Here is a 22,455-nt window from a genome sequence, read left to right as displayed (position 1 = left end):
GCGAATGGGATATTACTCTCTGCTCATATTGAGCGGAAGGTCTAGGCTTTTGAGCCTCCTTTTAGTCTCAAGATGCGAGTAAAGAGCCAACCTCCTCGTATCACCCTTCATCGAACGCAAGTTCCCAAAAAGATACACTTACATAAACAAGCCAAACCACAAATATGACTCTCTGCACGGTTGCGAGCGTGAAGTGTAGGCCAGGCCTCCTTTTAGCCTTAGGATCTCAGTAAAGAGCCGAACGCCCCTGTATCGTTTGTCGCAAGTTACCACCGGACGGAGAAGAGGCGGCATGCGCGCACCAATACCACCCTTCATACTAATCTTGAGCGTAGAGTCGAGCCTCTCCTCTTTTTCTCGAGACTGGTATAGGGTCAAGCCTTTCCGCATTGCTTTTCGTCAAACGTCGCGCCCACAAGAATGCCAAATTGACTTTTTATACGCTCTTGAACGTAAACTCGAGCTGCTCCTTTGGTCTTAAGACTGGCATGAACCGTCAAACCTTTTTGGTGGAGCTAACTCACCCTGGTGGATGTATCGATGTCTGTCTACTTGGGAGAAGGATGTAAGTTTGGAATCTTGGGTCTCGGAGAGGCATTGCGAATTGAGTTAACATCCGTCTCCTCGCGTTGCGTCCAACACTCAGTTACTTCAGACCCATTACAAACTGAGGGTTATTCTGGGAATACGGGATGAAGAGAATGAGATACTTGACACTATGCATGGTAGGCATCATCAAGTTGTTGTTTGATCTTGGGACGAGGTTTTGTCAGTCATTCCTACCGTGGGATTTTGATTGGTCGTGGGATTCGGGATTCCTGTTAATTGTTGGATTTCTCTTGTGGATTTCTGTACTGACTTCTGTACTCAAGGTGTTCGTTGCCATTTTTTGTTGTTTCATCAATAAGATCTTCCAATATGGTTCAACATTGTCCGTTCTATGAACGTTGAGTTGAATGCTAGCTATCTAATAAGATGGGTTGTTCTCCCCTCTCTGCTCTTACTTCCTAATGATATGATACATGCGACCATCATGCATACCCTCCTGTCTCTCATCGTCCTGCCTCTCGCACTCACCAGCAGCCTCCACATTCGAGCACCCAAGATATACGATGCCGTAGAAAGCGCAGTCCCAGTCACGAACCAGCCAGGGAACCTCAGGACTCCCGGCTGTGCCTGTATGCCTTTTTGATCTCTTCCCTCCCTACCCGCACGTTCAATCACTCGCTAACTTAACGCGAGTGAGATAGACGATGTCGCTGTGAGTGTGAATTAGGCGGTCGAGGTGGACGCTCGGTCCTTGACAAGAGAAACAAGGTAGTGGTGTATTGTTCTGGCGCCTAGAACAGGGGGGTCCGGATCCTGGTACTGTAATCTGGAACCCTCACTTCATATATCCGTCCGCCACTGCGTATGTCCTCTATGGCGTGCTATCCTCGTCCCCGAACGGTCAGGTTCCGATCCACTGCCTTCTTCTCTCTTCCTTGGTTCTCGCGTTTTGATCGAGAGACTTGTACGCGCTCGAGCTAGGCGGTCCCTATCAACCTGATCATTCTCATGATTGGCCCATCCATCGCATCCCTGATATGCCCCAATCACACTCAACACCTCACCCATTAGCTCAACGCCATCACCCTGGCTCGCCTCGAGACGCTGCTGCTGCGCCTTCTCCTCGGGCGTGAAAGACAGCGGGCATGGCGTGGAAGCGTAGCGCCTTGATGTCTAAGCCTGATTGAGAAACGAGAGGAACACTAAACAACCCCTCAGGAAATGGGGTGTATATTTGCGATGCGCACAACTACAAGACGTATCCGCTGTCGCCCTACTTGTATTCATCTACTCGGTACCCCTCTCCGTTCCTCTACAATCCTAGATCGCACCCAAACTCCTCACTACATCCGCATCTAACTCCCCCTTGTCACCCTTCCCCTTGCTATCATCCACCTCAGGCGCACTCGGCACCTCCACCCCGCCCAACGTCCACCGCATCCCCAGATACGCATCGCTGAGCACAACGACATCGATCTTCTTCCCCTGCGCCTCCCGCGGCAGGTTCATCTTCGCCTGCCCATGCAGCTTGGCTCCGCCAGCACCAGCGTGATTCCTCCCTGCAGCGGCACCACCGCGTCCCCCCCTACCCCTGTTGTTGGTGTGGTTCTTAGAGGGATCGTTCCACCCCACGCGCTTCAGCGCGACGATCTCGTCGGTGCCGGCGTAGGACAGGACCACGAAGAAGCCCTCCGTCTGTGGTTTCGGGTACCGCGGCGCAAAAATGCGCACGCCGCCGTTCGCCATTCTAGCAGGGTTAACCCGCGTCAACGCAACCGTGACGCCCATCGCCGTAAGTGACGCAAGCTCCAGCTTGACGACCGGCAGCCGTGCCACGGGTTCCAGGAACCTCTTTACCGCGGCGTTCGGCACGCCTGCGAAACGCGCTGCCTTTTCCAGTACAGCTGGCGGGGAAGTCGACGCTTCAACGAGCGTCTTGGGCGCGGCTTGCTTGTGCTCGAGACGCTGCTTCTCTTTCTCAGGGTCGACGCCTGGGAAGAGGGAAAGCGGGCCGTCAGTGGGCCAGCGCGCGGACTTGATGGCTTGCAGGAGCGTCGCCATCATCTCGGTGGAAGAGCGGTAGCCCAACTCCGTCAGCACATCGATGGATGCCTGCACGATACGGATGCTCTGGTCCAGCACGCTGTTTAGGTCGCCGACGTAGTCGGAGATGGGGAGGTCCACGCGCGAGAAGTGTGCTTGCAAGAGGAGGAACGCCTTGACGTGGGGGTCCCAGAGCGGGAGGTCAAAGTGCGTTTCCGCCTTTAGTGGGAGCGCTTTGGATAGCTCGCCGTTGATGAGATCTTCGTTGTGACGCACGGGGAGCTCGTCATACTCTGTTGCGTGAGAAACCCAGGCGAGAACTTCGGCGAAGGTCGCCTCCCGCTTGGCGTGCTTGACGAGGTAACGGATGGTTTTGTGGCTGAGATAGTAGTAGCTCATGATCTTGCCTAGGGGTGTGGAGTCAATGTCGCCGGTGCCGTGGAGGTCAATGCAGGAGGATTCGGAGAGCTCGGTGAGAGAGGTTTCGACGAGATTGATCATGTAGTCGTTGGCCATTGTCTGAGCGGCGATCGTGTTATGCTCCTCGGCGGAGATTTCAAGACCGTAGAAGGAGGGATTCTTGTGGAGGCGCCGGAAGAAGAAGGTCCACGTAAGATAGTCTAGGGCATCTTGTTTGGTGGCTATTGTGCCTGCGGAGATTTCGGCGCCAAGATGGTTATCCAGAACCTTGTGGAGAGAGGACTCGACTGGGAAACCTGTGTGCAGGAAATGCTTGTAGAAGTCCTTCTTTGCATCCTGTGTGAAGATTCGAGCTATACCCGAAGAATCGAACTGGGGGCGACCAGCACGACCAAGCATCTGCAGCACATCGGTAAGATCCATGTCCTTGTACCCTTCTGTTTTTGCATCGAAGAACTGTGTGCCTTTAACGACAACAAGGTGAGCGGGAAGATTGACACCCCAGGCAAGCGTACTCGTGGCGACCAGAATCTGGATTTGGTTGTTCGCGAACAACTCTTCAGAGAGCTGACGGTCGGACTCCACAAGTCCAGCGTGATGAAGACCAATTCCGAAGCCCAAAGCTTCTCGCAGCGCATCGTCCTTGACGCGGTCGAGGTTCAGCGCTAGGTCATCCTCAGACATGTGAAGGAAACGTCTCGGGTTGTCTTCCATGCCGCAGAAGTTGATAAGGTCTCTTGCAGTAAGGCGAGTCTGCCGACGGGAGGCAACAAACACAATAACGGGCTTCTCGGGTGAGTGCGCTTTGATGGCAAGGAACGTAGGGCGGTTCATCGACTGCATGAGCGGGCAGAAGCCACGCTGCTCGGGAAAGCCGTCGATGTAGATCTCCAACGGCACGGGGCGGACCGAGTGGCGGAAGTTGAACAAGCCTTCTTTGACACCAAGCCAGTTACCGAGATCAGATGCGTTCGCACAGGCAGTCGACATGCCTAAAAGACGGACTGAACCCTTGCTTTGAGAAGCGATATAGTTCATTCGAGAGACGATAATCTCGAGGATAGGGCCACGATCTCCACCAAGCAGATGGATCTCATCAATGATCACTAGGCTGACCTGTCGCACGTAGCCACGCGTTTGCCAGCTACGACTGATACCGTCCCACTTCTCAGGAGTCGTAATGATGATGTCTGCGTCCCGGATCGTGCGTGTGTCAGGTGTGTTGTCACCGGTCAGCTCGACCAGCTTTAGGCCCATCGGACCAGCGAGACGCTTGCCCCAGTCCTGAACACGTTCGCGCACGAGCGCCTTCATGGGAGCGATGTAGACGACCTTGGAACCAGGCTTCTCGCGGAAAGCCCACCACATTGCAAGTTCAGCGGCTACTGTCTTACCACTACCGGTAGGCGATCCCAGCAGGACATTTGCTGGAGTATGGTACAAGCAGTGAAATATTTGTGTCTGCATAGGATTGAAAAACTGAAACCGTTGCCCATAGACTTCCTCAAGAATGGGATTCTTCAGGACCGAGATGGGCAGAGGCTGGAGATTGAGCAGGTCTGTGTACACGCTTTCGGTATCCGGCCGGATCAGATGCTGAAAGGAGATTGGATGCACTGTCTCCGCACCAAGCCATCGATCAGATACAGCTCGCACATAGACTTGCGTTGGCAAGGGATCTGACAGCGGAATGGTGAAGTTGAGCTCGTGGTCGTCGTACAGCTTCCTGCGTGACAGGATAAAGTACTCGTAGTGGAAGATCTCAGAGGTTTCTGAGTTCTCCACCCATATCCAGAAAGATTCAGAGGATCCATGGTGGCGGTCGTTCCACTTGAACTCTGGTGTAAGCCAAAGCCTAATGCGGAGTACGTCTCGGCTCAACGGTGCGATTTCGCTTTCAATACTCAGGGTTGGGAAGTTGTCCAATAACCGACCGATGACATTGCCCATTCTCGTGTTGTGTACCAAGTCTCCAATCTCGCGTTGGTCCATGTCGCGGAGCGCCTCAATAGAGGTGTACTTCCAATCTAGTTGCCGAAGCACAGGCTGAGGCAGGTCGAATTGGTGCAGCGGATGAGAGTCCGAGCGGACTTGGTGCTCGATGGATTGACACAAACTTAGAAGCACCTGGCATTGGTAGCCCCAGCGGCGGTTGAGTGCGATCATGAAAAGTGCGCGTGCAATACGTGCGGCGTTCTGCGAGATGTAGTTGGTATCTGAGACCAGTGTAAAGTCCTCTAGCCGTGCTCGGGACACGTAGGACTGCAGCAAAACATTGGTCTTTCCATGAGGCGTGCCGACCCCGCCCTTCACTTCATGGTAGACATGTTCGTTCTCGATGAGGGAAGAGAGCTCCTTTTCTTCTGTATCCCTGGAAGTAATCTGGTCGAACTCTCCGCTCATGCTGACCATAGCGAAAGCTTCTTCCTCAGATCCATGCGGCTTCATCATGGTGTTGAAGATCTCGATACTGGTTTGCTGAACGTAGTATTGGCTTGCGATGCGACCGACGTCCTTGGAACGGAGATCTCCAGTAGTCTCGTTGAACACAATCATTTGACTCTGCTGCAAAACGCGAGCAGCATCAGTGATGAGCTTCGTGCGCCTCATAACGAGTTGTGGATCGTCTCTTATTTCGTTCCATTCGATTCCGTAGTTGAGGGGACTCTTTTGCATTCGGGCGAATAGATAGGAGTACCCGAGCCATTGCACACCTTCCTGTACCGTGGTGACCGTGCCCAGCGAGATCTCAGCGTTCAAGTTGTCCACAAGCTTCGCAGAAAACCTTGATTCGATCGGTTGTTGCTCAGTTACCGCCTTGAGGTAGTGGTCGAGCCTGTCATGCGTCGTACAGATGAAGCCAATACCAGTGTCCTGGAATTGAGGACGACCAGCACGACCAAAGATTTGAAGAACATCAAGAATGCCGAGATCCGTGAATTTACCCTCTTGCGCGTTGTATACCTGAGTGCCCTTGATGAGAACCGCAGCCGCTGGCAAGTTCACACCCCAGGCCAAGGTGGCGGTACAGCAAAGCACTTTCAGCACTCCCTCTGCGAACAGGCGTTCAATGAGGTTCCGATCGGAGCGAGGCATGCCAGCATGGTGAGTTCCCATGCCCTTGGGAAGCAGCTCGCGTAGCTCGCGACCTTTCGACTGTTTCATGTCGCGTTGCGCATTCTCGTAATTCGGGTGCGTTGTCGGGTCGAATAGATCGGAACACCCGGCGTCTACTGCCTTCTCGAACAGCATCCTTGCAGACTTGACGGTGTCCTTGCGCGAATGCACGAACACCATGACTTGGTGGCCAAGCTTGAGCATATCTGCAACCTTATCAAATGCTACCTGGTCGAGGTTTTCCCTGGATTTGACAGTACCAGCCTTGCCTTTGGCGCCGATGAAATGCTGTTCTAGGGGAACTGGACGGAACGATTGATCGAAGTAGAACATGCCGGCCATCTTGTTCACTCTAAGGAAGTCGGCGACATCGACATAATTGGGAAGCGTAGCAGACAGGCCTACGATGCGGATTAGAGATTGAGTTGCCTCCACCTGTCTCTGCGTCCTCGCCACCAGACTCTCAAGAACTGCGCCGCGCTCATCGTGCAACATGTGCACCTCGTCAATGATGAGGAGGCGGACCTTTTGCACCAGCTCTGTGTCGCCAGTGCTCTTACGCGTCACGACATCCCACTTCTCAGGGGTGGTGATAATGATTTGCGTATCCAATATCTCTGCTTTGGTAAGATGCATATCTCCAGTCAGCTCACGAGCTTTGATGCCGAGCCAAGCGAGACGCTTTCCGAGCTTCTCTGTGACTTCAGCTGCGAGTGCTTTCATCGGAGCAACGTAGATGATCTTGAAGTCTTCAGCCATAACAGTGAAGTCAGTAGCGTCAGGATTTTCAATCGGATTAGGTATGATGTTCTTGGCTACAGTATTCAAGATTGTAAGCATGGCGGCATCTGTTTTACCTGCACCTGTAGGTGCGCAGATGAGCATGTTCTCGCTGGTGTTGTAGGCAACAGGATACACCAAGCTCTGCATGCGGTTCAACGACTTGTATCCCTTGAACGTGCGCTGGCATAAACCGTCCATATCTTTGATCTCGACGAGCTTGCGACCAACGCCGAGTGTGCCAACGCGCGCGGCAGGGATGGTGTGCTCCTCGTAGGTCTTCTCGTCGACGTGGGTGCTGCCAGCTGGCAATGCGTACTTCTTGCCCAGACTGGACAGTTTGTTTCCTGCCTCATGAGCGCGGTAGACATGGGGATACTGCGGTCCTTTGCGGTCGACGGCAGCTGCCAGTCCACGATTCTTATGCTCCCAGTCCTGCTGCCTAAGAGCCTCTTCACGTTCTGCCCGGGTCTGCAAACGACCGACAACACCATTGTTCCGGGACCCATCACGCAATGACTGCGTGATCTCCTTCCGGTGGGAGATGAGGTCCGCCACCAAATCCAGCTGCTCATAGCCCACAATCTCCGCGAGCGTCATCTGCAGTTCGTCATCGTCACTATCACTCGCAAGAATAGCAGACAACTGTTCCTTCAGCGCGGTGGCGTCGAGGCCAGAGCTGCTCCGCGCAACGTCGTTGCACTTCTCCTGGAGCCAAAGCTGGTCGTGGAGCAGGCTCGTCGGCTGGGCGGTGGCGATTGGGTCGAGTTGGTCGCTGCTATATGCATCTCCATACTCGTCGCTCAGCACGTCCCAGATATCATCGCCGCTCGCAGTCCCAGAGAAGTCGTCCTCGTCGATATCGAGGTCGTCGCCGTACGCAGGCGTCGTTTTGTCGTCCGAAGGTAGGTTCAATTCCGCGATGGCCTTGCGCATCGCCTCAAGCTGCTCCAGCCATTGTGCCTGCGCACTCGCCACGGAAGGTGACATGGTAGACCGGAGTCAAAAACGTCTTCCTGCCTCTTCGCGTGTTCTTTTCTGCGGCGATCAGACACGCTGCGGCCTTCTGCGGCAGATGTTTTTTGTATGACAGGTGCAAGGGTGTGGCTGTTGCGCCTTTCCCCCGCCCCCGCGTGGCGCTGGTTACATCAGCCGCAGACTGCACATGAAACCCTATCGACAGCGCGGGCGTCATGCCCGCGGTTCTTCCACGCCGCCCAGGCACCCAGACTTCTGTACATAGCTCCGCCCGCTACACATACGCTCGCGCTCCCATACGCTATCCTCACCTTCGCAAACCCACACACCCGCCGCCATGAGCATGAAGTGCCTGTACATGGGCGTAAGACCCCCTTCACCGCCCCAGCGTGTCCGCACCACTCTGACCACCATGCCCAGGTCTGGCGCCCCAACGATGGCGGAGAGCCCGTCGAGCTGGCCCACCAGCGCGAGCTGAGCAGCTTCAACCGATTCACCCGCGGCAGCATCCAAGAGTTCGTACGTCTCCTCGATCTACCCGCCGCCGAGCCCGTGCCGCAAGCAGCGCTCTGACACAGCTACAGCTAAACCTCTTCGTCGCAACCGCAGCCAAGAAGACGCCGCCAGGCAAGCGCGTCGCCATAGAAGAGGACAAGATCCCCGGTTAGTCCCCCCAGCCCACCAACCCAAGACCCGCCCAACTGACGACCCCAGACTACCTCATCCACACATACAACAACTCGCGCGGACTCTGTGGCGTCGTCGTGACCAACAAGGAATACCCCGACTTCGTCGTAACCGGCGTGCTCAAGAAGCTCACCGACGAGTTCTCCACCAAGCACGCCGCGTCGGCCATCTCGTCTGCCACCGCGAACTCGCTGCCCTACCCCGAGCTCAAGGACTACATCACGCAGTACCAGAACCCGCAGGAGGCGGACAAGATCCTCAAGATCCAGCACGAGCTCGACACCACGAAGCAGGTGCTGCACCAGACCATGGAGAGCATGTTGGAGAGGGGTGAGAAGATGGATCAGTTGGTGGCCAAGAGCAATGATTTGAGCGCGAGTAGTAAGATGTTTTATACGCAGGCGAAGAAGCAGAATTCGTGCTGCAGCGTCATGTGAATATTGGATGAAGAGGAGAGGACGGGGGCTGCATGCATGGTGCGTGGCTTTGCTTGACTTGGCTGTTTGGCGTTACGGGGTCTTGTCTGGCAGAGAGAGAGAGAGAGAGAGAGAGAGAGAGAGAGAGAGAGAGTCATGAGGGAGATACTATCTTCATACCCTTTTATGCTTGGACCGGATCAGGACTGTATAATGCTGTTGCTGTTGCTGTTGCTCCTGAAAACGAGAATACACGTTCATACCACATCACACGCTCCACCTCACGACATCAAACGGGATATTGAAAAGATACGTGCATTGCTTGTTTGCTTGCTTGCTATAAGGGATGCCCATGTGCCCACTGGGTATCGCGCTCACGCGTTTCCCTAATGCACCAAAAACTCCAAACGACTCGACAGAAACGCCATAGGTGCATGCTATAGGAAGACCCGGTCCGTGTGCTTTTCCAACATGATATCCGCGCACGAAGCAACGGTCGTGAAATGCCCAGCCGTCTCTTTGTCGAGGCTTGGGAGGCGAGCGATTGTGTCAGAGAGGTACTCTGATCGCTCTGTGAGTCGCTCTTCGAATGATTCTCCACGGTCTTTGTGCCCTGCAACGGTGCAGCACTTGTTTTGGTAAGTGAGGTAGTGGTAGGAAGAGGGCGTCGTTCAATCTTCGAAAACGATAAACTCTGCGCCCTGGACAGTGACCTCTTCATATTCGAAGACGACAAAGCTGCCTTCGACCTCAACGTCCTCGTCGTCCTCATCTTCATCCTCATCCTCTTCTTCTTCCGAATCGTCGTCGTTGTCAAGGTCGCTGGCCACCTCGTCGCATTCTTCATCTTTATCATCAGCGCCAGGTCGGAGTGGAATAGCTTTTTGGGCATTAGTAAAGGCCTCATTGCTCTGATCTTGGCCTTCCCCATCGTCTTCCTCGTCTCCATCCTCATCATCGTTTGAAGAGGAGTACTTGCCGCCCGCTTCATAACGCGGCGACTTACGCCAAAAGTATAGCTGGTCTCGGCCCCGCTCGAAGCTAGTCTCGGGGCAGAAGACGACCGTGCATGCCTTCTTTTGGCGGGGCGACTGCATCATGCCCGGGTTGGCCTCCATGCTGTTCCAGTACATCTCCAGTGCCTCGGTGGCAGTCTTGACCTCGCTCGTAACTGGACTGGACAAAGTATTGCTATAGGCTCGCTCGTGCAGCGTGAGGTCCTCCAACAGGCCAAGCTCCTTAACGAAGGCAAGTTTGCCAGCGTACCACGCCTGTAATGCGGGGCAGTCGTTGTCAACGGCCTCCCAGCGCTGCTGCACCAGCCCGCCGGCGGCTTCGAGCGCGTCGGTAAGGACTTTCATGTACGTGACGTGCACCTCCACAGTGCAGACAGGACATCGCTCTGCCTTCTCTTTGTGCGTAGGGTGTAGCGCGTGTCCGCATACGCTGGCCTTCCCCTGTTCTTCGCCTTTGTTTGACGCGCGCTCCACGTAGTACGCGATGTCGGCGAGCGGGGTATCGGACAAGTAGCCCGAGTCGCGCTTCGCAAGCCACGACTGGAAGTCGGCGTACTCGACGGCAGTGGGAAGCTGACCCTGACTTTTGGGTGCGAGAGTTGAGGTTTGCGATTGGTAACGGCGATATTGCTTTTGCTCGCGCGGGGTGAGGATGAGGCTCGCAGGAAGCATTATGGTCGGCGCCGCTGGGCGGGGTCGCGCAATCATTTTGGCGGTTGCGGTTGACTCGACTTCGATTGTGGCTGTAGTGATTGCACAGTTGTGTGCGCGAAGAGTTTTCGTTGTGTCGCGGACAGGTGCAAGGTTGAAAAGGTGAGCGGCGGTCTGTGTGTAGCGGGCTCGCGCGCGCTCAGTCCGCAGTACACAAGCTGTTGGAGGAAACGGAGTGCTGGCGAGGGAAGATTATCTGCCAGCTGCGAGTGGGGAGAGTAAAGCCGTCGACTTGGACAACGTTGTGAAAGTCGTGCGGCTTGCGAAGGGAGAGTGAAAGTGAACGGTGCCCGCGCGAAATGGTGAATGCCATAGTATTGTTCTGTGCGTTCACTATGCGTGTCTCCTCTCTGCTGTCGAACAGAGATGGCGGAGGGTCGCGTGGTGGGGTTGAATAGCGGACTTGAGGTCAAGCGGGCTGTCAGATTGATGCTGACGCGATTGTTATGTCGCGGCGGGTGAAGAGGCGATCGGGAGCGTGATTATTCACGCGTTTATTGTTCGCTTTCGAGGCAAGGGTCTGTTTGTAGGAGAAGCTGCGTTCTCCGAGCGTGGCAATTTCGTGAATGGAAGAGGTTTCGATGGTTGTGGGGTAGATGACCTCTAGTGTCGGCGGCGGGGAGTCACGGAGCGCCTCGGCTATATTGGGTTGGTGCCTGTTAGCGTGGGCTTCAAACGTTGGGCTTCGACGTCTTTACGTCGCAGAATGAGAGCTCAATATTGGTTTCTTAAGAAATATGAGGAGGTAGATGACGCTGCCTTAGGAATCGCTAAGGTGTGTTCACAAATGACGATCAGCTGTTGTGCGTCGTTTCTAGATGCGTCTGCCTGACGTCACCATCGACTGAGGCTGCGAACGCCTCCAGGGCAGGGCTACATGCGGGCCGAGAATGCTTGCCCATTGCATGCGCGGAGTGAAGTTTCATTGTATATACTTGACGGTACTAACGAGCAAGTGCATTGTAGACTGCATCATGTCCGTTTAGTTGCAACACCTCGTAGTCTCGAATGTCAACGACCCAGCAGTAGCTCCGTTCTCAGGTCGCTCCTAGATCACGTGACTAAATCTCCTGCGTTTGGCCCACTCACAGATAAATGCACAGCACTTTACGATTGTGTAGTTAGGAGAATAGAGTCATCAAATTAGAGTCCTAAGCTTTCTTATCAAGTGCAGTAATCTTCGGTGCTAAGTAGACTCGAATTTCATCGTGTGCTTTCTGCCACACCTAGGCACGGCAAACTTATCGTTACTATAACATACATTAGCTTACGAACTCCTACGGTTGTCACAAGTGTTCCATGCATAATCATGCAGGGGCCGCCGAAGCCCTACGCACGTACGCTGGGCCCAATTTAAGCCTGGCTCGGCGCTCACGAGCCAATCTTAAAGATCTCCACCACCTTTTTCCGTTCTTTACGCGGCTCCACTCAGTTACGCTTCATAGCGCCATGTACAATGTACAATGTGCAATCCCGAGCCCAGGCTTACCCCGTCTCTCACAGCGATGATAGGGCTACAACCTTTTTTTTTGCTCTTAACCTCCAACCTACCCCGGCGTACTTCATAATGAGGGGGGACCATGGCGGAGACAGTTGTCTGCGCACCCACCATCAAATGTTCTGGACTTGAATGAAAGATGATGCATCATATCGTTAAATGCATCGCCTGACCACGTCTTAACAGAAAAGAAATGGAAAGAGCGAGGTCATCGCTATTTGTACTACCACAGAAGTTTCAACCTTCGGACTTCATGCACACTAAGCGCCAACTGGTCCTGCATTCGGGATCACGAAGCCTATCCTGGCACTCAATTAACGATCGGCTCGAGATGGGGCCAAACTGGCCCCAACCGCTGGTGTAGTTTGATGGCTCGACTGGACTGAAAAGGGGTTCGTCAGCGACATAACCATCGTCGTCCTCAACGAAGGAACTTGAATTGAATTATTATATCGTACGGTTCGTAGGGAGAGCTCAAGCTCCAAAGTGTTACAACTAGCGAATTTGGGAAAAAGGTCTAACCTCAAGTACTGATAGCTTCTACGGAAAGCGCCGTTCAACCCAGGCTAGTGCCTGCTAACATGGTAGGGTTGCCGGAAGGATTATCTTCATGCACCTCAGTCTAACAAAAGCGGCCCGGAAAACACTGCCCACACATCATGGGTCTTCTTTATCTCCACAGGTCCACGCTCCCGTGTGTCCACTCCACCCCGCATGCCGGTCCCTTCTCTTCCTTACTCTCCATTCACGCGCTCTTCCCGGACGACTACTCAGTAGAGATTCTTCATTTCTGCTGACGCCATCATCAATTGACTAAGACATACACACAGTGCATCTTTCGTGGTCTCTTAGTTATCGATCCAGTAGCTCCCTTCGTGTGACTCGAGTTGCTGCAGTCGATACCGGAAGCATGTCAGGTCCTCAGGAAATAAGAAGAGTTCGCAGGGTGGTCTCACCACATCTCGACATACGGGCAACAACCGCAAAGCCAAAGTTCTCTCAGCCTACCGATGTGATAGCTTTAACATCAACCTTCACGCCGCCGTCATCATGTTTCGAGAACCTCCTCACCATGTTACCGCCTGCCAGCTTCATATGGCACAACGAACCAGTCCCTGTGGCGAATATGACTGTCGCAGCATGTTACCCAACCGAGTTCCTGGAGTCCTACACATCCGTGGAAACCATCAATCCGGGTGGTACGACAATAGGGTCGTCAGTTGTTCCAGCAATGAGCCCCTTCGTTTGTCCTAAGAATTACTGTACTATGTTAGCAGAATCGAGGAATTATATCGCGTGTTGCCCTTCGTAAGTACACTTCACGCACAATGGTCTGAAGAATGACCGCTAACAGTTGAAAGTTCATATCAATTTCATCCTCCAGACACCACCGTGGACTCAGACCGACCTGCATATGGCGGCACCTGTTACAGCGATTTACCCGCCAAGACCAACGTCCCAGTAATCGCCTATGATGAAGACGGCGACACAGCAAGCAAAGCTTTCAGCCAGAGCGCCAGCGGCGGGCAGGCTTTCGCGCATCCCATCGACGGCTGGGCCGCTACCTCACCCACTATCATCGGCTGCCCGACGTCATCAGCATCTCTCGCATCCGACTCCGATGGCGCCGCGGCCAAGTCTTCGTCGTCGTCGTCCTCCTCCTCCTCATCATCTAGTTCACAGTCCGGCGCTGGTGTCAACAACACAAGTCCCATTCCATCCACCACAGCCTCCTCGGACGGCATCTCCACCGGCGCAATAGTCGGCGCTACAATTGGTGGCTGCGCCGCGCTCGCCCTCCTCGTCGGTCTGGTGTGGTTCCTTCTCGCGCGCCGCCGCAAGAACAACACCATCCCCAAAGACGCCCACCAGATGGCCGACGACTTCGGCGGGCCAAAGACGTACTACAGGTCCGAAGGCCCAACACAGTTCAATAGCCACGAAGTCAGTGCATATGCGCCAGAGAAGGCAGAATGGAGACCGAGCCAGCTGAACGGCGCACATGGCATATTTGAGATGCACGCTGTAAGTGCGCAGGAGCTGCCGGCGGACTATGCAGGGAAGATGGGCGATGCGAAAGTGATGGCGCATTATGCGCGGTAATGTGGCGTGGAGAGCGGTGGTATGGAATAGGAGTTCTGCTCGATTATCTCGATCACCTTGTAGCCGGCATGCTGCAAGTACAGAACCCATCGGTTGGTTTGCGTCTCTTACTGTACATTTACTTAGCGCTTTTGGTGGATACCCTTGGTCTTCTTCTCGCACCTCGTTCAAACACTTGTCGTTTTCGATTTCATCTCTCACGTTGCGGAATCTATCCGTAATATGCATTGTTCAGCCACTTCGTCGTATTGCGAGGCAACAAAGAGGGGGTCTGTCTTTGGTTCTCGAACGTTTATTTGCCGTGGAACAAGACAAAATATTTCCGCGACGGCTGGAAACGCACAAAATGTAATATTTTATTCACGCACTTTTCAAACATATTGTCGCCGCGCCTTTTAGCAAAGAAGTGTGTTCATGAAGCGGTGTGCGTTGCTCCTTCCCTGATTGTATTCGCTGCTAAGCAAGACAGCACTATGGTGGGCTTGACCGTCACACAAGAACCCAATAACCACCAGCATACCTGATCATTCGGTTCACAACTGATTTACGGAGCGTGTTCATGGGCCAGATCATCAGCTTCTGATCGGACATCATGTTGGAGCGTCTTGGCTAACAACATTGTGTTCTTAAGGTCCTCTGCATCTAGCTGCCAACTTGGAATTTGTCTCATCCCCCCACCCACCCACATTTATATATACCAGTTCTATATATGTTCGAGGGCCATCCAAAGCGAGCCCTGAGGCTACGCACACTGGCCGCAGTGAAGAAGAGCATCTCCGTCCCGTGCTTCGAAGCAGTTCATGCATTTGCTTGCCTATCTCTTTGCTTCGCTCCGCTGCCACCATCTCCCTTCTTCAGTGATCAGCCCCGGCAGTATCGAGACACAACGTCATACCACGACGCTGCTCGCATTTCAAGGCCGAATCCGAGTTCATGGCTCCATGTCCGACATTTGCTCAACAACCGAAATGTACGCAAGGATGACTGAGGTGGCTCCAAGCGCTCGTAACGTGCCTGTGAGCAACGACATCTCGCCGCTGCTCACCTTGAGCTCATCGAGCAAAAGGAACCTGAAGAGGTTTCAGAGCCTGTGCCATCGGAATTCTCGCGTCGTGAGAGAGTAAGGCATGAACAGCCGGCTCCTGGCAGCAGTGGTATGGGCGCCGTCCCCGTGATTGAGCCGACGTCTGAACCGGAACGTCCAGGAGAACGCCGATCAGCTTGTCCAGAAGAAGACCGCTCGGCATTTCAAACGCTCTGGAAGTTGACCACAAAGCTCTCACTGCGCCGCCCAGCTGCAGACGCACGGCATTCACATTATCGAATGCAAGATGCGCGCGCTTAGTTTCCAGTGCGGCCCAGCCCAACCCATTCGACATCCTCGAACCGGAAATTCGTATCTCTGCTGTCAGCAAAGAGGTCATGGCTACTACGGCTTCGTCCAGACGCGTGCGAGATATGCCTACTATAGCTATGGCTATAACTTGTCGGCCTATTCAGGGTACGCTAGTATGCCCGCCTCGCCCGCAGTGTGACCCCCGCTATGAGGATCACGGGTAGGTGCTTTGCCCTTCGCTTTGGTGCTTTGCTTGGTCCAGGGTACTGAACTCCCACTCGACCACTAGGTATTACAACGAGCCAGGCACTAGCGGCCATAGTCAGTAGACCTCTGGCTGATACAGCCACCTCTACTCCCCTTACCCAGACGTCAGCAGCCTGGACCGCGGCAATAGGAGAGTGTCTCGTACTTCAGCTCAAATTATTCACCGAACATACCGGCACCCCAATGAACTAAGCCCAGCATCGTAACCGGCGAGGGCATCGGACGGGCGTGCCTAAAGGAGGCGAGCTTTAGGATGGGCCAGGTCCAAGAATGGGCTGGTGCAGAGATACATTGTCGTCATGGCAAGCGTCTCCTTCGCCGATGGGTTTTCCCAGGTGACCCTTCAAGATTGGGAGATACTAAACCAAGACCTACTCGACAGGAACGAGAAACGCAAAGTCATTACGACTCAGCATATATACAACTACATTCACTCTGCTGGAGAGAGCATATGCTATCCTTTAACAGCAGGAGTACCAACGGTCATCTTTGCGTCATCGAGGAATATCTCATACCAATTTCTGCTCATCGTGGGTCCGGCCACTTGCAATCTCGCAACCTAAACCCGAGCAGCGACAGGCTCTACAGCAGCTCAAAACTACAATCAAGACCATCAACATATTCGTTATTGCCAAAGTACCAATCACACTCTTTCTTCTAGTGTGAAAGTCACTACATTGAAGCAGGAAATCGAAAAGCTCAACATCGAATGTCTTTTCACTACGATCAATGACACACCCGATACTTCGAGTCCTCGTATTCCGTTACATTGCACTGTACTCTACCACTACGCCTGAACAGCATTTTTTGCACCATTTAGGCATATTTAGAAACAATACAATCCCAAATCCATACGTACTGCAGCCAGGGTTTACTCGCAATACCTATAATTGATCGCCTAATTACGTGCAAACCAATCTAAATTTGCGCACGCGAACGATGCATGCTGAGATCGACAAGTAGAGTGAAAGATGCTCGATCGATTTAGCATCACTGATGTGCTCGCCCCTCTGTTAATATCATGTGAACGAGTTGAGTTGTAAAAATACAAAGTAGCGTGTGCGCCAAATGGATATATTGGAAGAGAAGTCTATGGGCATAGATCTCCCCGGGCTAGAAATAACTGCGCACATAGCACAACTCTCGCAAGAGTTGAAAATTTCAACCCTGATCTTGCTAGTGACGCGGTTTCAAGACCGATCCTTCTCTCGCGATACGGATCAACAGTCACACAAGCTCCAACTCGCTAGACGAATTCGGGCGCCCAAAAATGGCTTGCCCAAAGAAGGGGCTTCAAGCGGCGTCCCTTTGGCCGGACGGTGGCGATCTTGAGTTCATCGTATGGCAAAAGAAGCAATCCGTCAAAGTATCACCCTTGAAGAAATACATTTCCGGCGCAGAGGAGTACCATCGCTACATGAGCCGTAACCGTGCAACCTCGACGGGATCATTCAGCATCAGCAGCTTGATCGCGTTTTTCCTGCGCGCCACACTGGAGCCCAAGCAACCTGAGTGTGGCCACGAGCTTCATCCTAGCGCCGCTGTCGAAACCTTTTGCCCAGTATGCCAAGTCGACCATTGCATTGCTTTCCTCGATGCAATCAGCGAAGCGTGGGAGGCCGCGGGTGGTCCTTTCCGTGGCGACTATGAGCCGAAGTCATACTCCCATAGATACATCAACCTGAGACGTGGCTGGCGCGTAGCCCGGCTCGAGCTCATCAACCTGGTAGCGAAGCTCGAAAAGCAGGCCATCATGGAGAATCGGATGGATTTTTATACTCTGCCCGCCGAAACTTTGGACGAGCCCGACGATTCACTTCCCATAGTCTACGGCACACAAGCTGCCCTCATTAGGTATCGTCTCGCGTACAAGTATCCCGCCGTAAATGTCACCCGCCAGATCGAGGACGATTGGCACACCCCCGGCAGTAGCCTGAGGCAGAAGAAGGAGGTTCACTTTGACAAGGATCTTGTCGATGGAAGCACCCGTAAGTATGAGTCTTTCAATCGAAAGCACCCGGATTACGTCCGAGGCCCACACTCTGTCTCACCTGGCTCACAGTTCGAGAACACCACCTGTACCCACGATGTCGAGGTCCTTGTTGCGCAGTCCAAAATCTTCTTTACAAGCATGCTTGGCTTCAAGGTCTTCGCGGAGAAGCCCACGCATTGGCCGGAGTTCGAAGGCATTGCTGGATGCCATCCTCGCTGGGAAGAAATCCTCGTCAGCCTGGGAACTTACGCCTTTTGGCGAAGCCGCAGAAAGTTTGGCGAGTGGGAGAAGAAGCTGGAGTCCAGCGGGGTGGATGGGATTGCCATCGTGGAGAACCATGGCAGGATTGTGGACTTTGTGGTGTTGAAGGCGCCTAAGGAGAACTTGCACAACCCAATCAAGCGCAACGCGAATTGGGTCTCCCTTTCTGACGCTGAGTCTGAGGAGAGAACCTTCGTATCGGTTCCGGGAGTTGATAGATGAAGTTTAGACAAGAGAGTCATACAGACAGACGGCACAGCAAGATGACACAAGAAGTGGACACAGGAAGACGACACAGGAAGATGCTACAGGAAGTTGAGGTATCGAGTTACCATCCCGATGTGCAATGCGTCATGTTCATAGTCAACGTACAAGGTGTACCACATCAGCAATCGAAGCGCTACATCACCATGTCATAAGTGCATACGATGTGAAGTCCAAGTGATAGAGTGAATTTTGAAAGATGAATCGATCGGCATCTAGCGGCTGACATCAGGAAGTGCAGAACAAGCACGATTGTATCCACCATCTTTATCTACATCGTAAAAGCCCTGCTCACGCGTACGTGTTGAGGTGGTCCGCGGACCTCAACCCCTCTTCCACTAACACTGGTGGTTGTGCTCACTTGTGCTCCGCAGCAAGAATGCGGCAGATCTCCAGAGACTCGATATCAACATATACTTCCTCAAGCCTGCCACTGTCTCCCTCGCAAACACCGACTTCAGATTGGACCACAAGGCACTCAGTGTCGGGCTGTGCGGCAGGCTCCGAAGAAACGATACACTCGGAGAACACCTCTGTCATACCAGAGAATTCAAGTGGCTGGGATGATTTGTGTCAGTTTGGAAGCACAGAGTGGAGTGAACGTCGGACGCACAATGCCAGATACTTGACGCGAGTGTTTCAAAGATTGTGCGAAGACCGAGTCGGTGGATGTTGATTCTAGGTCTTTAACAGGGTTTGGTGAACCAAGAAGGTGGGCGAAGCTGATGTCGAGCGGTTTCGAGAGTGCGATGGCGGTGAGGATGCTAGCGAGGAAGAAGTATGTGGTCTTCATTCTGATCGTGCAATGGCCCGTTGAGAGAACGGAATGTGTTCTGCTGTGGCGACTGGGGTGAGGCGGAAAGCTACTGTCTCCTGCGGTAGCTCTGGGGGGACGATGAGGATTTATAACCTTCACAAGATCTGTACACTGAAATGCCCTTCATCTTCGTTATTCTTGGTAGTCTCTAATCATAGAAGTGCCTTAATCGGGATCTCCGTAGTAAGGTAAGTCATTTTGAAACAAGTGCCGCCTTCGTGCGGCGGAGTGTCTGCAGCGATAGACACTGGGCGATCGGGCTCGGAAGCTATCCCTAGCGTTAATATCTACGCGCTGATGTATCTGGTCTTAGAGAATAAGCCACGAGCTCTTGATACAGCACCAGGGCAGATCTACAGTGTGTAACACCGGGGTAGGCAATGCGTACGTTGAATGTCCTTGTCCTCAGACGTTTTTCCCAATACTGGATTTAATGCATGGGAACACTTCCATCCCTCATGTAGTTAGCTAAATCATCAAGCGAAGCACTGTCTGGTGTGTAGAGCTCCAAAAACACTGTCAGCAGAGGCAGGTTGTTTCAATTGTCCTCCCCCATGCTTGGCGCTCACCAGCAGCGCAGCCAGACGAAAATTGAGGGGCGACTAATATACATGGGCAATCATCTGTCGATATACAAATTTACACGAAACTCGGCCTCTGAATGTCTTGGTCATATTCGCGCTGACTCTATTTTCGCTCCGGACGCGTCGCGGCGCGTAGCGGTGAGATCCCTCCGCTTCCTAATTCCAACGGAGCCGCTCGGAACTTCCTCGATCCGCGCATGCCTCCCCCTGAAGAGGCCAAGCTCGCGCAAACTGTTGCTGACGGATGATAGCGAGTGATGGGATCATGGTTTGTCTAAATGTGTTAGGAAGGTCTGAAATGTCACTGGGAGCGAGCCGCGTTGCTGCCTGCAGATCTCTCGGAACTCGGCGCTCGGACATAGGTTATCAGATCATCGGCTTTATCAGATCATCAGATAAAAAGCCCGCTGCTCCACTGCCTAGCCCCCTCTCATGCTCTTGCACATATGTGTCCACCATGAATACATTCAAAACAGGTCAGCGTATTCAGCCAGATGCTGATTCTATAAGAGCTCTGCCGCCATTAGCTGAAGTTGAACTCACCACCATCCAGGATGTGCCTCAAGAGCCGATTTCAGACAAACTCAACGATCCATATCTTGTCGCCTTCTCTCCAAACGATGCTTCAAATCCCAAAAATTGGAACTCACGCAGAAAGTGGGCCGTAACCGATGTTCTCTCTGCGACTGGTTTCAATCGCATCATGGTCTCCACGATCATGGCTCCGGCACTGCCTCTAATCGCACAGGAATTCTCGATGAATTCTACTGAAACGATGATGTCCTTCTCAAGCTACGTCCTTGCCACTGCGTTCGGCCCGCTGATAATTGGCCCATTATCCGAAGTATATGGACGCTCACCTGTACTGCATGCGAGCAACATCTGGTTCCTGGTCTTCAACATTGCATGTGGTTTTGCGAACAACAAGCACGCGCTCATCGCAGGGAGGTTTCTGGCTGGACTTGGCGCAAGTAGTATATACGCCTTGAGAGGTGGAGTGCTCGGAGACATGTTCACAGCCGAACAGCGTGGAAAGTCGATTGGTGTATACCAGTTGATCCCACTTCTGGGCAAGTGCTCAGTGTTCAAGAATGTATAGCAAGGTTGCTGACTTCCTCAACAGGCGCCGCGGTCGGTCCAATCATAGGAGGCTTCATGGCCGGACGAGCGACCTGGAGGTGGATGTTCTGGTCAACATCGGCGTTCCAAGCTGTCATGGTCCTCGTTTCCTTCACGGTGTTCCGCGAAACGTACGCTCCACTTATTCTCAAGCGCCGCGCTGAGCGACTACGAAAGACGACAGGCGATCACCGATACTATACTGCACTTGAACGCATGCAAGAGAAAAAGACAGTGCGCCAAGTCATAACCCAGGCTCTGTCGCGACCACTTCGACTCATGCTGCACCATCCCGTTATACAAGTCGCTGGTCTGATCGAAGCCTTCTACTACGGCATTCTGTATCTCTTGCTTTCCAGCTTCGCAGATCTCTGGACGCAACACTACCGCATCAGTACGGAGATGAGTGGTCTGCACTACGTAGCTGTAGCAGGAGGTGAGCTCGCCGGCAGTCAACTCGGAGGGTACGTACTCGACGCTTTCCACCGACGCCTGCGAGCTCAAAATTCTGAATCCACTCCAGACCCGGAGCATCGGCTACCACTCATCTTCCCTGGTCAGCTTATCGGCTTTGTGGGACTCCTCATATATGGTTGGACGGCACAATACCGCGCCCATTGGATCGCTGTCGACATCGGTATGTTCGTGGCATTATTTGGCATGCAGATGTCAGGCATGGCGACGCATGCGTACGTTATAGATGCGTACGCAGAGCATACAAGTAGCGCGGCGTCAGCAACACAATTCTTGGAAAGCTTGACTGCTTTTCTGTTCCCACTGTTCGCACCGAGCCTATATAGATCACTGGGATATGGTTGGGGAAACACTTTGTTAGTCGGGGTCGGTTTGTTCCCCGGGTTTCCAATGGTTTATACGCTCTGGAAGTGCGGCTTGCGATGGAGAATGGTCAGTCCTTCAACAGAGTAAAACTTACTTATGAAGCCAGGACTCTACTTTGAGTAGCTCACAGTCTAGGGGCTGGTACATACGCCAGATGAGAGGTCAAATGTTTTTTTCCTGAGGACTTCTCCATGTGCTGTTTTTCACCCTAGTTTAGTTTGAAAGTCGTTGAATTTGTAGAGGTATCCTAATACATTACATACACACGAGAAGAAGAGATGACCTACTATAAAGGGGTGAGATGAACCTCGTCAAGCCAAGTCACCTTCTGCTTACTGTCGTCACCCTCGTACGTGAACTCAAAATACACAACCGCACTGACAGCGCTACTCCCCGCGGGAACAACAACGCTACCGGTACCCAGCGACGTGAAAGCGTTCGAGGCAAGCTGACCACCAATCAACCTCGTCGCGGCACGGCCTTGCAGTTGCACGTATCCGTTGACATAGGTCTTTCCGTCGTTATTGACATATTTTGCTTGCGCGCTCAGCTGGTAAGTTGTCCCAGGGCAAAGCGTTACGACCTGCATAATGCGCTGTGGCTGATTTCGAGCACTAGAGTCAGTGACTGTTGTTGAGCGGAAGACCCAAGAGCCT

At 53.1% G+C, this 22,455-nt stretch overlaps 7 protein-coding genes across 7 annotated transcripts; 5 read left to right on the top strand and 2 right to left on the bottom strand.

Annotated features, from left to right (window-relative positions):
* Positions 1 to 1,712: 1,712 nt before the first annotated feature.
* CC84DRAFT_1162006 (Sec63-domain-containing protein) lies at positions 1,713 to 7,982 on the bottom strand. The gene has a single exon (XM_018177883.1). It carries the CDS (start codon positions 7,897 to 7,899, stop codon positions 1,870 to 1,872), a length of 6,030 nt encoding a protein of 2,009 aa, XP_018038339.1. The 5' UTR covers positions 7,900 to 7,982; the 3' UTR covers positions 1,713 to 1,869.
* Positions 7,983 to 8,108: 126 nt separating this feature from the next.
* Positions 8,109 to 9,149, top strand: CC84DRAFT_1162005 (synaptobrevin like ykt6). Its single transcript, XM_018177882.1, has 4 exons — positions 8,109 to 8,251; positions 8,308 to 8,406; positions 8,472 to 8,550; positions 8,602 to 9,149. Exons 1-4 carry the CDS (start codon positions 8,225 to 8,227, stop codon positions 9,009 to 9,011), a joined length of 615 nt encoding a protein of 204 aa, XP_018038338.1. The 5' UTR covers positions 8,109 to 8,224; the 3' UTR covers positions 9,012 to 9,149.
* Positions 9,150 to 9,661: 512 nt separating this feature from the next.
* CC84DRAFT_1214526 (uncharacterized protein) lies at positions 9,662 to 10,678 on the bottom strand (the record flags this gene model as incomplete). The annotated part of the gene is made up of 1 exon (XM_018182636.1): positions 9,662 to 10,678. One exon carries the CDS (start codon positions 10,676 to 10,678, stop codon positions 9,662 to 9,664), a length of 1,017 nt encoding a protein of 338 aa, XP_018038337.1.
* Positions 10,679 to 12,765: 2,087 nt separating this feature from the next.
* Positions 12,766 to 14,338, top strand: CC84DRAFT_1256922 (uncharacterized protein). The gene is made up of 2 exons (XM_018184679.1): positions 12,766 to 13,523; positions 13,577 to 14,338. The coding sequence occupies exons 1-2, from the start codon at positions 13,126 to 13,128 to the stop codon at positions 14,316 to 14,318; spliced, it is 1,140 nt and encodes a 379-aa protein (XP_018038336.1). The 5' UTR covers positions 12,766 to 13,125; the 3' UTR covers positions 14,319 to 14,338.
* A 694-nt stretch (positions 14,339 to 15,032) lies between these two features.
* CC84DRAFT_1162003 (uncharacterized protein) lies at positions 15,033 to 15,445 on the top strand (the record flags this gene model as incomplete). The annotated part of the gene is made up of 1 exon (XM_018177881.1): positions 15,033 to 15,445. The coding sequence occupies exon 1, from the start codon at positions 15,119 to 15,121 to the stop codon at positions 15,440 to 15,442; it is 324 nt and encodes a 107-aa protein (XP_018038335.1). The 5' UTR covers positions 15,033 to 15,118.
* Positions 15,446 to 17,191: 1,746 nt separating this feature from the next.
* On the top strand, positions 17,192 to 18,560 carry CC84DRAFT_1239055 (uncharacterized protein; the record flags this gene model as incomplete). Its single annotated transcript, XM_018183970.1, has 1 exon — positions 17,192 to 18,560. One exon carries the CDS (start codon positions 17,192 to 17,194, stop codon positions 18,395 to 18,397), a length of 1,206 nt encoding a protein of 401 aa, XP_018038334.1. The 3' UTR covers positions 18,398 to 18,560.
* A 1,737-nt stretch (positions 18,561 to 20,297) lies between these two features.
* On the top strand, positions 20,298 to 21,886 carry CC84DRAFT_1085826 (MFS general substrate transporter; the record flags this gene model as incomplete). Its single annotated transcript, XM_018174121.1, has 2 exons — positions 20,298 to 20,914; positions 20,944 to 21,886. 2 exons carry the CDS (start codon positions 20,298 to 20,300, stop codon positions 21,884 to 21,886), a joined length of 1,560 nt encoding a protein of 519 aa, XP_018038333.1.
* Positions 21,887 to 22,455: the final 569 nt, after the last annotated feature.

The sequence above is a fragment of the Paraphaeosphaeria sporulosa genome, assembly GCF_001642045.1.
Source record: "Paraphaeosphaeria sporulosa strain AP3s5-JAC2a unplaced genomic scaffold CC84scaffold_3, whole genome shotgun sequence".
NCBI lineage: Eukaryota > Fungi > Ascomycota > Dothideomycetes > Pleosporales > Didymosphaeriaceae > Paraphaeosphaeria > Paraphaeosphaeria sporulosa.
Note: the sequence above shows the minus strand (reverse complement) of the source record. Positions and strands in the feature narration are given on the sequence as shown.